At 39.8% G+C, this 12,325-nt stretch overlaps 1 protein-coding gene across 4 annotated transcripts in view; it reads left to right on the forward strand.

Annotated features, from left to right (window-relative positions):
• Positions 1 to 12,325, forward strand: part of Tnks2 (tankyrase 2) — a 53,198-nt gene that overhangs the window by 8,528 nt on the left and 32,345 nt on the right. For all 4 annotated transcript variants that reach the window (XM_039080634.2, XM_039080633.2, XM_063265190.1 and 1 more), the window contains exons 3-9: positions 1,651 to 1,746; positions 3,801 to 3,837; positions 4,682 to 4,757; positions 5,002 to 5,096; positions 7,268 to 7,334; positions 9,733 to 9,919; positions 10,935 to 11,056. In XM_039080634.2, coding sequence (XP_038936562.1) covers positions 1,651 to 1,746; positions 3,801 to 3,837; positions 4,682 to 4,757; positions 5,002 to 5,096; positions 7,268 to 7,334; positions 9,733 to 9,919; positions 10,935 to 11,056 — 680 coding nt within the window. The remainder of the gene's footprint in view (positions 1 to 1,650; positions 1,747 to 3,800; positions 3,838 to 4,681; positions 4,758 to 5,001; positions 5,097 to 7,267; positions 7,335 to 9,732; positions 9,920 to 10,934; positions 11,057 to 12,325) is intronic.

Here is a 12,325-nt window from a genome sequence, read left to right on the forward strand (position 1 = left end):
AAGTGTTAGTACCTTTGATGCCAACACTCAGAAGGCAAAGGCAAGCAGATCTCTGAGATTGAGGCCAGCCAAGGCTATATAGTGAGACCGTACCCTGAAAAAAAAGAAAAATTTGGTATTTGAACTCAAAGTTCAATGTAATTAGCCTTTTTTTAAAAAGCCTCAGCTGACAGTCATATATCCCTCTGTTCCGATGTTTCTGGGGTTTTTTTGTTTTTTTTTCCCCCCGGAGCTGGGAACCGAACCCAGGGCCTTGCGCTTGCTAGGCAAGTGCTCTACCACTGAGCTAAATCCCCAACCCCTATTCAGATGTTTCTGAAGAAAAGTTGTGCTGGTAAAGAATATTTTACACTAAGCTTGGTTATGATATGGTCTTAGCTACTTGATGACTGTAGCTAACTAGTGTACCTCAACGTGTGTGGTTCCAGTAGTGGCCAGCTCTGAGCTCCTCATGCTGTTGGTTAATTTAGTCCGTTTTGTTAACAAGTAGAAAGGTAACTAGTAGCCTTGAGGGAGGGATCAGTTGGAAGAATAGCATAGCTATCCCATTTCCTTTTTGAAAAAAACAAGCAAACAAAACAAAAAAACAGCTTAGGTTTCTCTGTGTATCCTGGATGGCCTGGCACGCACTGTGTAAGCCAGGCTGGCTGCTGGCTCACACACAGAGCTGACTCTGCCTCCCCCGTGCTGGTATGAAAGGTGGGTACCGGGGTTGGGGATTTAGCTCAGTGGTAGAGCTCTTGCCTAGGAAGCGCAAGACCCTGGGTTCGGTCCCCAGCTCCGAAAAAAAGAACCAAAAAAAAGAAAGGTGGGTACCACCACAATCATCAACCGTTTTCTTTCTTTCTTCTGTGTGTGCACAGAATGCATGCTTGTCTTCACATAGGTTTTAAATCCAATTCCTCTACCAATCTGCCTGGTGTGTGGACAGCAGTAGGCATTTCATGATAGAAGAGTCTAGGGTAGACAGGGCTCCTAGAAGTTAGAAAAGCTTTTGAACCAGTCTTCCCTTTTCCCTTGCATACTTCTCATCCTTCATCACCTGTCACCAGCGATAGCAGCAGTCGAGAACAACCCTCCATTGAACAGGGGAGATTCACCAGGCTGTTAGTGCATTACATAATTGATTGCTTTACTTATTTAGCTCTATTTTTCAAGTCAAGGTTTCTCTGTGTATCCTTGGCTGTTTGGGAACTAGCTCTGTAGACCAGGTTGGCCTAAAACTCAGTGATTTGCCTGCCTCTGCCTCCTGAGTGCTGGGATTAAAGGTACTACCACCGCTGAGCCACATTTTTTTATTTTCTTAAATTTAAATGTTTACCATATTAAGATAGAAAGGGTTTGAGAATTCTGTACTGAGACTTTTAAGATGGTGGTGGTGGTGGTGGTGGTGGTGGTGGTGGTGGTGGTGATTGTATGTGCCTGCATGATATGGAAGACATGTATGCTAAGACACATTTATGGAGCTCAAAGAGCAACCCTATGGGCTTGATTCTCTTACCTTTACATGGATTGAGGTTTGCACAGCAAATGCATTTACCCACTGAGACATCTTACTGGTTCCTGTGGCAGAGCTGTTAAGAAACTGATTTATTAACTCAGAGTGCCATGAGTGCCATTGTAAAAGGTAGTGCTTCTATTTTTTTGTAGTGCTTTTACAGCATGGAGCTGAGCCAACCATCCGAAATACAGATGGAAGGACAGCATTGGATTTAGCAGACCCATCCGCCAAAGCTGTTCTGACCGGTAAGTCTGTGTGTGTTCTTTGGTTATTTCAGGAAGAGTGAAATTACCTAGAAGGGCTAGGTAGACAGACTGCCTCTTGCAGTTAATGACCTCAGGTAGAATTTTAAACAGTTGTCAGTTCACTTACTATTTTGCTGTCTCTCAACAGTTGAATTTGAATTTTGCTAAAAACGATAAAACTTGGTGCTGGAGAAATGGCTCCGTGGTTAAGAGCACTGACTGCTCTTCCAGAGGTCCTGAGTTCAATTCCCAGCAACCACATGGTGGCTCACAACCATCTGTAATGGGATAGGATACCCTCTTCTGGTGTGTCTGAAGACAGCTATACTGTACCTCATATACATAAAATATATAAATAATTCTTTACCCTGCACCCCCAAAAGAGATAAAGCTTTTATTTCTTTCAATTTTTTTTTTTTTAAATTTGCCATCGTGGGGCTGGGGATTTAGCTCAGTGGTAGAGCGCTTACCTAGGAAGTGCAAGGCCCTGGGTTCGGTCCCCAGCTCCGAAAAAAAAGAACCAAAAAAAAAAAAAAAAAAAATTTGCCATCGTATTGGTGAGTAGAGTGTGATAATCATGTGTTGCTTCAGGTACTCAGGATATTTTTAAAATATTCCAAGTTTTTCAGATAATATGTACCTCTTTATAAACTATTTTATTTTTAGCATAATGATTTTTTTTTTAATGGAATCCTTTCAAACGGACTAATTTTCTTCTAGTCATTTTAAATTGATATTTGGGACACATTTCGGTGCTGTGGGTATGATTATTACAGCTATAAATCATTTCCTTGGAATCTGTTGATGTAAGTACAGATCTGGTTAACTAGCAGGCTTGGTTTGAACTGAACCTGTCTCATAGTTTTGCCTTTACCCAATATGCTATCCATTTAAGCAACTGCCATATTATTTATGGATTCTTTTTGTGTGTGAAAGATATAGAGTGAATATGTATGTCCACATGTGTGTGCAGTGCCTGAAGAAATCAGAATGGGCATCAAAAAGCCCTGGAACTATGGTGTAAACAGACGGTTGTGGATGCCATATATGGGTGCTCAAAAGCAAACCTGAGTCTTAACCACTGAGCCATCCTTCCAGCCATATTTATTAGATGCTTACCTGTTGGATACTGTTAGAATTATGTCTGATCTAAAAGGCAAAGGCCTGAGGGTCTGTACTGTGGGCCTTTTACACTTTGTGATACTTATGGCATTGCTAAGGAAATTTAGGCTAGTCCCTGAAGATGTCTTTAGAGTGTGTTGTCACTGTAATTGTCAATCCTATATTTGTTTTCCTCTTTACCATTCTGCTATTCTTTGCCTTGAGTAATCTATATAAATTCAGTGGTCTTCAGCTTGAATATTCTTTTAGCAAATCTTTATATTTATTGATTTTTATAGTTCTGTTTGTATTCATTTGTAAATATAAAAACTATCCCCATAAAGTATTATATAATTAATATTTTTTTTCTTTTTTTCGGAGCTGGGGACCGAACCCAGGGCCTTGCGCTTGCTAGGCAAGCGCTCTACCACTGAGCTAAATCCCCAACCCCTATAATTAATATTTTTAAATATTTATTATAAGGTAATTTTAAGCTAAAATCCTAGTCTAAATCTAGATTCCTAAAGATATTAGTGATGATGTTCAATTAGTGATGCTGAGGAAGCTTTCATCAGTTTCTTAATGTTGCTATGTAAGATCATGGTGTGGAGTGGGGGTTTTATTTGGTTGGTTGGGTTTGAATTGATACTAGGAATTGAACCCAGAGCTCGTGTGTAGGCAGGTTTTCTCCTCTTATACTGTTGAGATGCACTTTGTCATTTGGGTTTTGAATGAAGTGATGGATTGCTCTCCTCCCCTCTTATTAGCCTAATAAAGTTATTTTAGGGGAAAAGGGAAGTTTACTGTAGCCTAACTCTACATCAGCTTTGTTAATCCTTCCTTTTGGACCTTGCTTTATCTGTGTATATTGTTTTATAGTTGCTGTGGTCATAAGACTCTCACTGAATTTTTTTTGAAAATTTCTGATCATCCTTTCTTCCCCCAATTCACAGGTGACTATAAGAAAGATGAACTCTTGGAAAGTGCCAGGTATGTGCTAATGTTGCATATATGTGCCATGAAAACTTGACAGTGGGGGTTGCGGATTTAGCTCAGTGGTAGAGCGCTTGTCTGGCGAGCACAAGGCCCTGGGTTCAGTCCCCAGCTCTGGGGGGGGTGGGGGGGGCTTGACAGTGAGAGGATGGAACCCTTAATGCAGAGGACCCAGGTTGGTTCCCAGCGCTCATGGCAGCTCACAACCATCTATAAGTTCCAGTGGTTCCTATAACCTTTGGTTCCAGGCATGCATGCACATGTGTGCACCTAGACAAGAGTACTCATATACATAAAATAAAAAATAAATCTGTAAAAAACAGATTCTTCCCAGACATGGTGGTGCATTAGAAATACTTGCAAAGGACACAAGTTCAGTTCCTAGGATCCACATCAGTAGGCTTAAGACTGTTCTTGGGGGCTGGGGATTTAGCTCAGTGGTAGAGCGCTTACCTAGGAAGCGCAAGGCCCTGGGTTCGGTCCCCAGCTCTGGAAAAAAAAAGGAAAAAAAAAAAAAAAGACTGTTCTTAACTTCAGTTCCCAGGAGCATCTGATACTTCTAGTCAGTCTGTCTCTGCACCCCCCTCAATAAAAAGAAAACAGATTTCATTTGTAGTGGCACAGACTTGTAATCTCCACACAGAAGAGGCAGACTCAGTAAGCCTACTATGAGTTCAGGATAACTTGGGTTACACAGAGAGTTCCAGGACAGTCTGCTACAGAATGTAGCAGACCTCATCCAAAAAAGGCCGCAAGCATACTTTAAAGAGAAGACTTTGTTTCGATGGTCATAATACATAGTATAAACTACTACTGATAGATGTTTTAAATGTGTTTCTAGGAGTGGCAATGAGGAGAAAATGATGGCTCTGCTTACACCACTGAATGTCAACTGCCATGCAAGTGATGGCAGAAAGGTATTGGCTTTGATTGACTTTATATCATCTGGTAATGGGAATGGAGAAGTTGAAACATTTAAAGAGCTCTGGTGTCTTTATGTTATGCTTTCTATATAGGCTAATCTTATAAAGCCAAATTGATTGTTTATTAATAATGAAGTCATGGTTAGATTTTCTTGTTTTGTGTTTGGGTTTTTACCTTTCCATACATTTTATATGGCCATTATGTGAATTTCATTAGTTTATTTGGTTACTGTTTCAGTCAACTCCATTGCATTTGGCAGCAGGATACAACAGAGTAAAAATTGTCCAACTGTTACTGCAACATGGAGCAGATGTCCATGCTAAGGATAAAGGGTAAGCTGTGAGCTGACGGCCTTGCTAGGGTCCTGGCAGTGCACTGTCCTTAGAAAGCATTTTGCTGTTGCTATTCAAATTCATGTTTAATATTGAGCTTTTGTAACATGCAGGTTGTTCTGAGGGCCATAAGGAATTATAAAGCAATAGGCATACCACTCATACAATACAATACAATACAATACAATACAATACAATACAATACAATACAATGAATAGCTTGTGAAGGGTGCCTCATATACTTGAGTGATATGTAGAGATTGATAGGTGAAGTTATAGAAAAATCCTTTAGAAGGATGTATGCTTGAATTTAAGGCAGTGTTCATTTCAAGAAAGTTCAGGGCAGGGTGTAATACTACATGCCTATAATCCTATAATTTGGAAAGTTATAGTTGGAGGGCTTAGGAGTTCAAGGTCATTTTCAACTACATAGTAGTTTTGGGCTATATGAAACCTAGACTCAAAAATAATCAAAGCAGAGTTTCCGGAACATCATTCTATAGGAAGATATAAATAGCACAATTAAGGTATAGTAACCAAGCTGACTTTGAAGACACAGGCTTAAAATCCCAGGTCCTGGGATGATGAAGGAGGGAGATCTCAAGTTGAGGCCAGCCTGGACAACTTAGTAAGACATTCATATCCCTTCTTCCCTCCCTCCCTTCCTCCCTCCCTGCCTCTTTTGAATGGAAGGGATTGTAGCTCAGTGGTCGGACACTTACATAGTGTGCACAAAGGCCTAAATTCAGTTACCAGTCACACACACACAGACCAAGCTAAATTGGATAAAGCAGATGATTCACATGGACAGATAAAAGAATTGGAGAAGGTTGGCGATTTAGCTCAGTGGTAGAGTGCTTGCCTAGCAAGTGCAAGGCCCTGGGTTCGGTCCCCGGCTGGGGGGGGGGGGGGGGGGGATTGGAGAAACACATACAAAACAAACAAAAAGCCCACAAGTTTTAGGTTTGGTGTATTAACATAAGAAATTCAGCATTGTTCTGCAGTTATAAACATTTTATGATCTGAGATTAGGAGTGATTTTTGTTTAATCCTCAAAGGAGCTTAAGGAGGAGTGCATTCTGGGATAATACACGTTGGGTTAGTTGGGGAAAGAGAAGACTAAGCAAGGAGAGCAGTATCTAAGACTGAGTGCTGCAAGGTTTTGTTCAGCTAAGATCTGTAACGGGGAATGAAAAGGAATGCATGGGTGGGTACTGCACTCGAAGAGGAGTAGTAGTGAAATCTGGAAGTGAAGCAAGAGAGGAATAAAGAGAAAACCTCTGTATCTGAAACTAAGTGAGTTAGATCGTACAGGAGGGGAAGTGGTTTGGCAGAAGACATTGTGCTGATTTTTAGAACTCTTGGTTTTATGAGAATGTGTGGAAATTCAAGCAGAAGTGTTTAATGAATGGCACTGAAATTGGTATTCAGGCAAGGAAAGAGCTGTGTGCATTACTAGAGGCTGCTCTGGCCTGGTTGTACCAGCTAATAATGCTGCTCCCCAAGGAGAAGAGAGGGCAGGAAAAGCTTACAGGTGGAAGCCAGAATTTTAAGGTTCAGCTCTGTAGGAGTTCTGTTACAATTCCAAAGAATTTGATTTCAGTTTACTAAGGACTATAGCATTTACCTTACAGAGTTTCAAAAGATGTTTCAAAGAGGACCTAACTAGTATTCAGAATAGATCTAGAGGACATGTAAATGTGAGCCAGGCCAACAAAGAGAAGGAAGTCTACAGCTGGAAATAGTACATGTTCCTATACACAAGGAATTGTAAAACCAGAGAGAAGCTCAGATACTTGGTGTGTGTCATGTTAACTTAGAACCAGGCATACCTTTAATCCCAGCACTAGGGAGATAGAAGTAGGTGGATGTCTGTGAGTTCAAGACCAGCCTGATCTACATAGTGAGTTTTAAACTAGCCAGGGATGCACACTGAGACAATAGTATTAAAACAAAATACCTATAAAGATTTATTTTTCTAATGTTTGGCTAGAGCTTAGAGAATAAATTGGTTTAGAGGTTGTTTCAGAAGTACAGAGCTTGGTAACATTATATAAGACTAAATAAGTAACCAGTAGTAGTGGGGAGAAAATCAGGAATTATAATTTGTAGATTGCCCTAGACTTAGGGACTCTGTAATAAGAGGCTTTCTTTCCTCATTGTCACCATAGTGATCTGGTACCATTACACAACGCCTGCTCCTACGGTCATTATGAAGTAACTGAACTTCTGGTCAAGGTTAGTTCTTTTGTACCTTATTACTTCCTAAAATTACATAAAATAATTTGAAATGTATAGTGTGCATAGCTTATTCTTTGTCTGGGTACTTGGTAGAAAGTGGGATAATTATAGTCATGATGCACATTATTGATAAGCTAGCATTTGATTTCCTTCAGATTTCTTAGTACTGTACAATGCTAAATATAAAGTAGTAGCGCTGAAGAAGTCAGACCAAAGGTGTTGTCTAAGCTGGGCGTGATGGTGCATGCCTTTAACCCCAACACTGGGAGGCAGAGGCAGGTGGATCTTTGAGCTCGAGCCAAGCCTGGTATTCAGAGTCAGTTTCAGCACAGCTAAGGCTACACAGAGAACCTCCATCTTAAAAAACCAAAGCGGGGGGCTTTATCTGAGGTGAGGGAGCAAGGACTTCCTGGAGTAAGATTGAAAATACGAAGAGGTCCTGGGCCATCACCAGGTTGACATCCCTTACCTAAGAGTAACTGACTAGAAAACATTCATGCAGTGACTGCATTCCATCACCAAAACACTCGCTGTATCTAGGAACAGAGGGTAACAGATCACATCCCTCAGTTAATTCAAGTATGACACCAGCAAACACAGAGATAGCAAGGAGAGCTAGCAAGATCTCTCAGTGCGTCAAGCCCCTTGCTGCCACCCCTGATGACCTCAGTTCAACTTCTAGTCTCCACATAGTTGGGGAAAACTACTCCAGTTTGTGTTCTGACTTGTACATGTGTACCATAGCACGTGTGTGTGTGTGTGTGTGTGTGTGTGTGTGTGTGTGTGTGCATTTTACAATAAATGTACTTGTAAAAAAAATTTTTGAAGAGTAACGAGGTTGGCACAAGCCTTTAAACCAGTACTCTGGAGGCAGAGGCAAATGTGAGTTCGAGGCCCACCTGGTCTGTGTAGTTAGTCCCAGGCCAGCCAGGTATACATAGTAAGACCCTGTATCAAAGTATCATTCATAAGTAAATAAATAGTTTTGAAGAATGACAGGGCATTTTTCTCACCTTTGATCTTTGTAAGCTCTTAAGTGCAAGGAAGCAAGTAGTCTGATCCAAGGAGGTGGAAATTCTGTGAGGTTCATAATTAAGCAATTCTACCAAGTGTTGACTTTTTTTTTCCTTGCTTGGGAGGGAATGTAAGAAAGTCTAATAGACTCCAGAATGTTCTGTCTGTAACTTTATTGTGATCCAGACTTTAATGTCTTGACACAGAATTAGAGGACATAAAGGTAATTGTTTTTCTGGTTTTAATTCCGTTGTTCATTTTTCTTTGTGTGTGGAAGGGGCAGTTATGTACATAAAAATATAATCGATGGTGAAAATATATTCTAACTGCGTAGGTCACTGAGACTGGCTTTGGGTCTGACTAATCTCACTCAGTAATGTTTTTATTTGTGAGTTATTTGCAGTAAAGTTCTGAACATAAAAAAATTAGAAGGGGTATCTAAAAAATTGACAGATTAACAAGATTATAAGAATAAATGTGAGCAAGTTTCAGTTGAAGCAAATATTATTACTATATCTAGTATAGCCAGTATATCTAATATAACCAATATCTAATATAGCCAGTATCTAATCAGCAAAAAAGACCTAAGTTCACAAAAATACTGCAAAAGATGTGATGTCTACTTCGGGTTTTAAAAATTCTGGAGTTTGGGGGCTAGAGAGATGGTTGGGATTAAGAATGTACACTATCTTAGAGAAGAACAGTTTGGATCCAGCACCCACATGGGCACGCCACCAACAGCCTTAGAACTCCACATACCCACACACAGACACGTGCAGGGACACATAATTAAAATACATATTTTTAAATTTACCCTCTCCTTCAAAAAAAACAAAAAACAAAAACCCACCAAACTAGAACTTTTAAGTTGCCCAAATACAATATATGATGTTAACTATTAAAACCCGTCTTAATTTTGTACTACTGGAAGTGTAAAGTACATTAAGAAATCTTATCTCAGGCTCTTCTTTCTCTCTGCTGCCTTATGCTTGTCATTCCCTCTCCTAGAAACAGTCCAGTTGTAACAGACTGAGTAAGTTACAGTGGGATGGAAAGCTCCTCAGCACTCCAGACAGCGACACAGTGAGGCTCAGGGACGCTGAATGTGAACACTCCCCTGTAATGCAGAAGAGCAGGGCAAAAACCCCCAATGAAAGAAACACAGGAAATGCTCTGTGTAATAGAATGGATATATATTTGTCAGAATTCACTGTTACTCTCATTAAGAGTTGAACTTCTCTTTTTAAATTACACCTCCCAAGAGGAAGGGAGGTTTTTGCAGAAGACCTTTTTCAGTCTGTTGTGTTGTTGAACTACACAGTGTTGATAAGTTTAAATTTATTAAGCATCAAACAATGACTATGCGTCTTCTCTTCCCCAGCATGGTGCCTGTGTAAATGCAATGGATTTGTGGCAATTTACTCCTCTTCATGAGGCAGCTTCTAAGAACAGGGTTGAAGTGTGTTCTCTTCTCCTAAGTTATGGGGCAGATCCAACCCTGCTGAACTGTCACAATAAGAGTGCTATAGACCTGGCCCCCACAGCACAGCTGAAGGAAAGATTATCGTGTGAGTATGAAAGTGGTGCTCAAGATGCGTGCAGTGCTGCACGCCCTTGGTGCAGCTCTTAGGAGCAGATGCAAGTGAAGCTCAAGTTCAAGGGCAGCCAGGCCTGCGTAGTGAGAGCCTGTCTTGAAAAAGTTTGATACTCAGCTAAGATACATGACTCAGCCTTTTTTTTCTTTTTTTTTTTTTTTTTTTTTTTTTTTTTGTTCTTTGTAGATGGGTCTCTGTTTCTTTTAGTATAGTTAATAATTTAGATACTGTGTAAATATATTTGTGCTGTTTTTTTTGTTTGGTTGGGTTTTGTTTTTGCTTTTCAATTTAAGAACTGTAGATTATAGCCTTGGATTTTATACTCATATGTTTGGAACTTTCTAGTTGCTGTCAGAGAGTTGTTTATGGTCTTATAAGTACAGTCTGTAGGTTTTAACATAATATCGTTTACTACTTTAGCCAAATTCTTAAGCACTTATTCAGATGTAGTATTACATATCAATGAGCAGCATGATCTAAATTTAAATTATTCTAGAGCAGTAAATGATAATTAGTGACTTCACAAGTCAGATAAGTGAAAGAGAAACTTTGAGGAAATACATTCTTTAGTTTTGTTCATCCTGTGGGGAACTTGAGAGTCAGTGTGTTTGATCTGCAGTTATCTGATAGGTATAAGCAAGACTGTCTTCTGCCGTTGTACACTCATGGGGCTGTGTCGCCCTGGGTGAAGTCTCAGAATACTCCAGGAGTAGATGGTAACAGTGTTGGTGTCTAATCCGGTTAGAAAAGATCAACAGACTGGATCTGCCATAGCCCACGCTTATGAGACTATCTGAGAATGGATTGAGGGGAACTGGAATGCCATTGTGCCTGTCACTAATTATTGTTATTAGTAATGATACTGATTTTGAGACTTAGTCTGGCTATTTGGAGATTATTTAAAAACATTTACAAAAATTAGTATTGCACAAGGCAAGCCTTCTTACCAATGTAAGTCTCACGTAGATGCAAATGCTTCTTTGTCTAGATGAGTTTAAAGGCCATTCATTGCTGCAAGCTGCACGAGAAGCTGATGTTACAAGAATCAAAAAACATCTTTCTCTGGAAATGGTGAATTTCAAACATCCTCAAACACATGAAACAGCACTGGTAACGTTTCAGACTTAAGTTTTTAAAATACAATAACCCATAATGTCTAATTTTAGTGTCGGCACTGTTTTTAAAACACTCCTTCGTTTGTTGGTTTGCTGGTTGATGTTTTTGCTGTTGTTTTGGATTTGTGAATCTGGTTTCTTGCTATATTAGCCCAGCTTAGTCTTGTAAATGTGATAGTCATGCCTTAGCCTGTCAAACGTTGAACTAGACATTTGTGACCACACTGAACTAACGTCAGTTAACCATCTATATATAAAGAAAAAGAATTTAAATAGTGTAGAAAAATAGATGACCACACCGCCCCCAAAACATTGGTAGTTTAAGAACCCATCTAGAGAAGAAAATTATCCATGTCCTTGCATGCTGTATACACAATTTTATTATTGATGTAAAGTAATTGGTCATTTGTGGTTTCCCACAAGTTAAATAAAGCATCTAAGAGTTACTTCCATTAACAACCTGGGGATGATAGTGTGCGCCTGTAATCCCAGGGTCTAGGAGGCTGAGATAAGATAGAAGGACCACAAGTTTGAAGCCAGCCTGAACCACACTAGCAAGACTCTCTCAGATCACAGCAGGGTATGGGGTGAAGGAAGTATCCTCTGTGAAAGTGTAATAAAGCAGTTGTGAATAGCGAAGTGTTAGAGCTACCAGAAATCAATGGTGAAATACAGGGGAGGCACAGACTATTCTAAAAGGGAAGAGTAAAACTGTTGCATAAATTAAAGAATGTTCCTTAGGTAGAAGGAAACAAGTAACGTAGGTTGTAAAACTGTAGGAGTATTAAAATGGTAGGAGGACGCTCAAAAAGACTAACATGGAGAACTTTCTAGTGTGAAAACCTAATACGTGTGTACCCCATTATCTGAGGAGGGTATCTTGGAACACCCCAGTCACTGCCTAGAATCACAGAGAGTGCTAAACCCTACATGCATCATTTCTTCCTACATCCATACCTACAGTAGTTTATATTTCTACATCAATACCTACAGTAGTTTATATTTTATGCACAGTAAGATTAAAATCATACCAGTATCTCTCAGTAAACCTCCACATACAGTATCTTTTCTGTTCTTACTAAGTTGAAACTTTTAAGTTAAAACAAGCGATTGAAGCTTCTTGGCATACCATAATTGCCAGCAGAACTACCCCTGTACTTTAGAGCCACTGGGTAGGACAAGCATTTCTTGAACACAGACATTTCAGTCAATCCAATGATAACAAACAGCTGTAAAGTTACTAAGGAGTGGGCACGATACACAG

The sequence above is a fragment of the Rattus norvegicus genome, chromosome 1, assembly GCF_036323735.1.
Source record: "Rattus norvegicus strain BN/NHsdMcwi chromosome 1, GRCr8, whole genome shotgun sequence".
In the NCBI taxonomy this organism is placed as follows: Eukaryota; Metazoa; Chordata; class Mammalia; order Rodentia; family Muridae; genus Rattus; species Rattus norvegicus.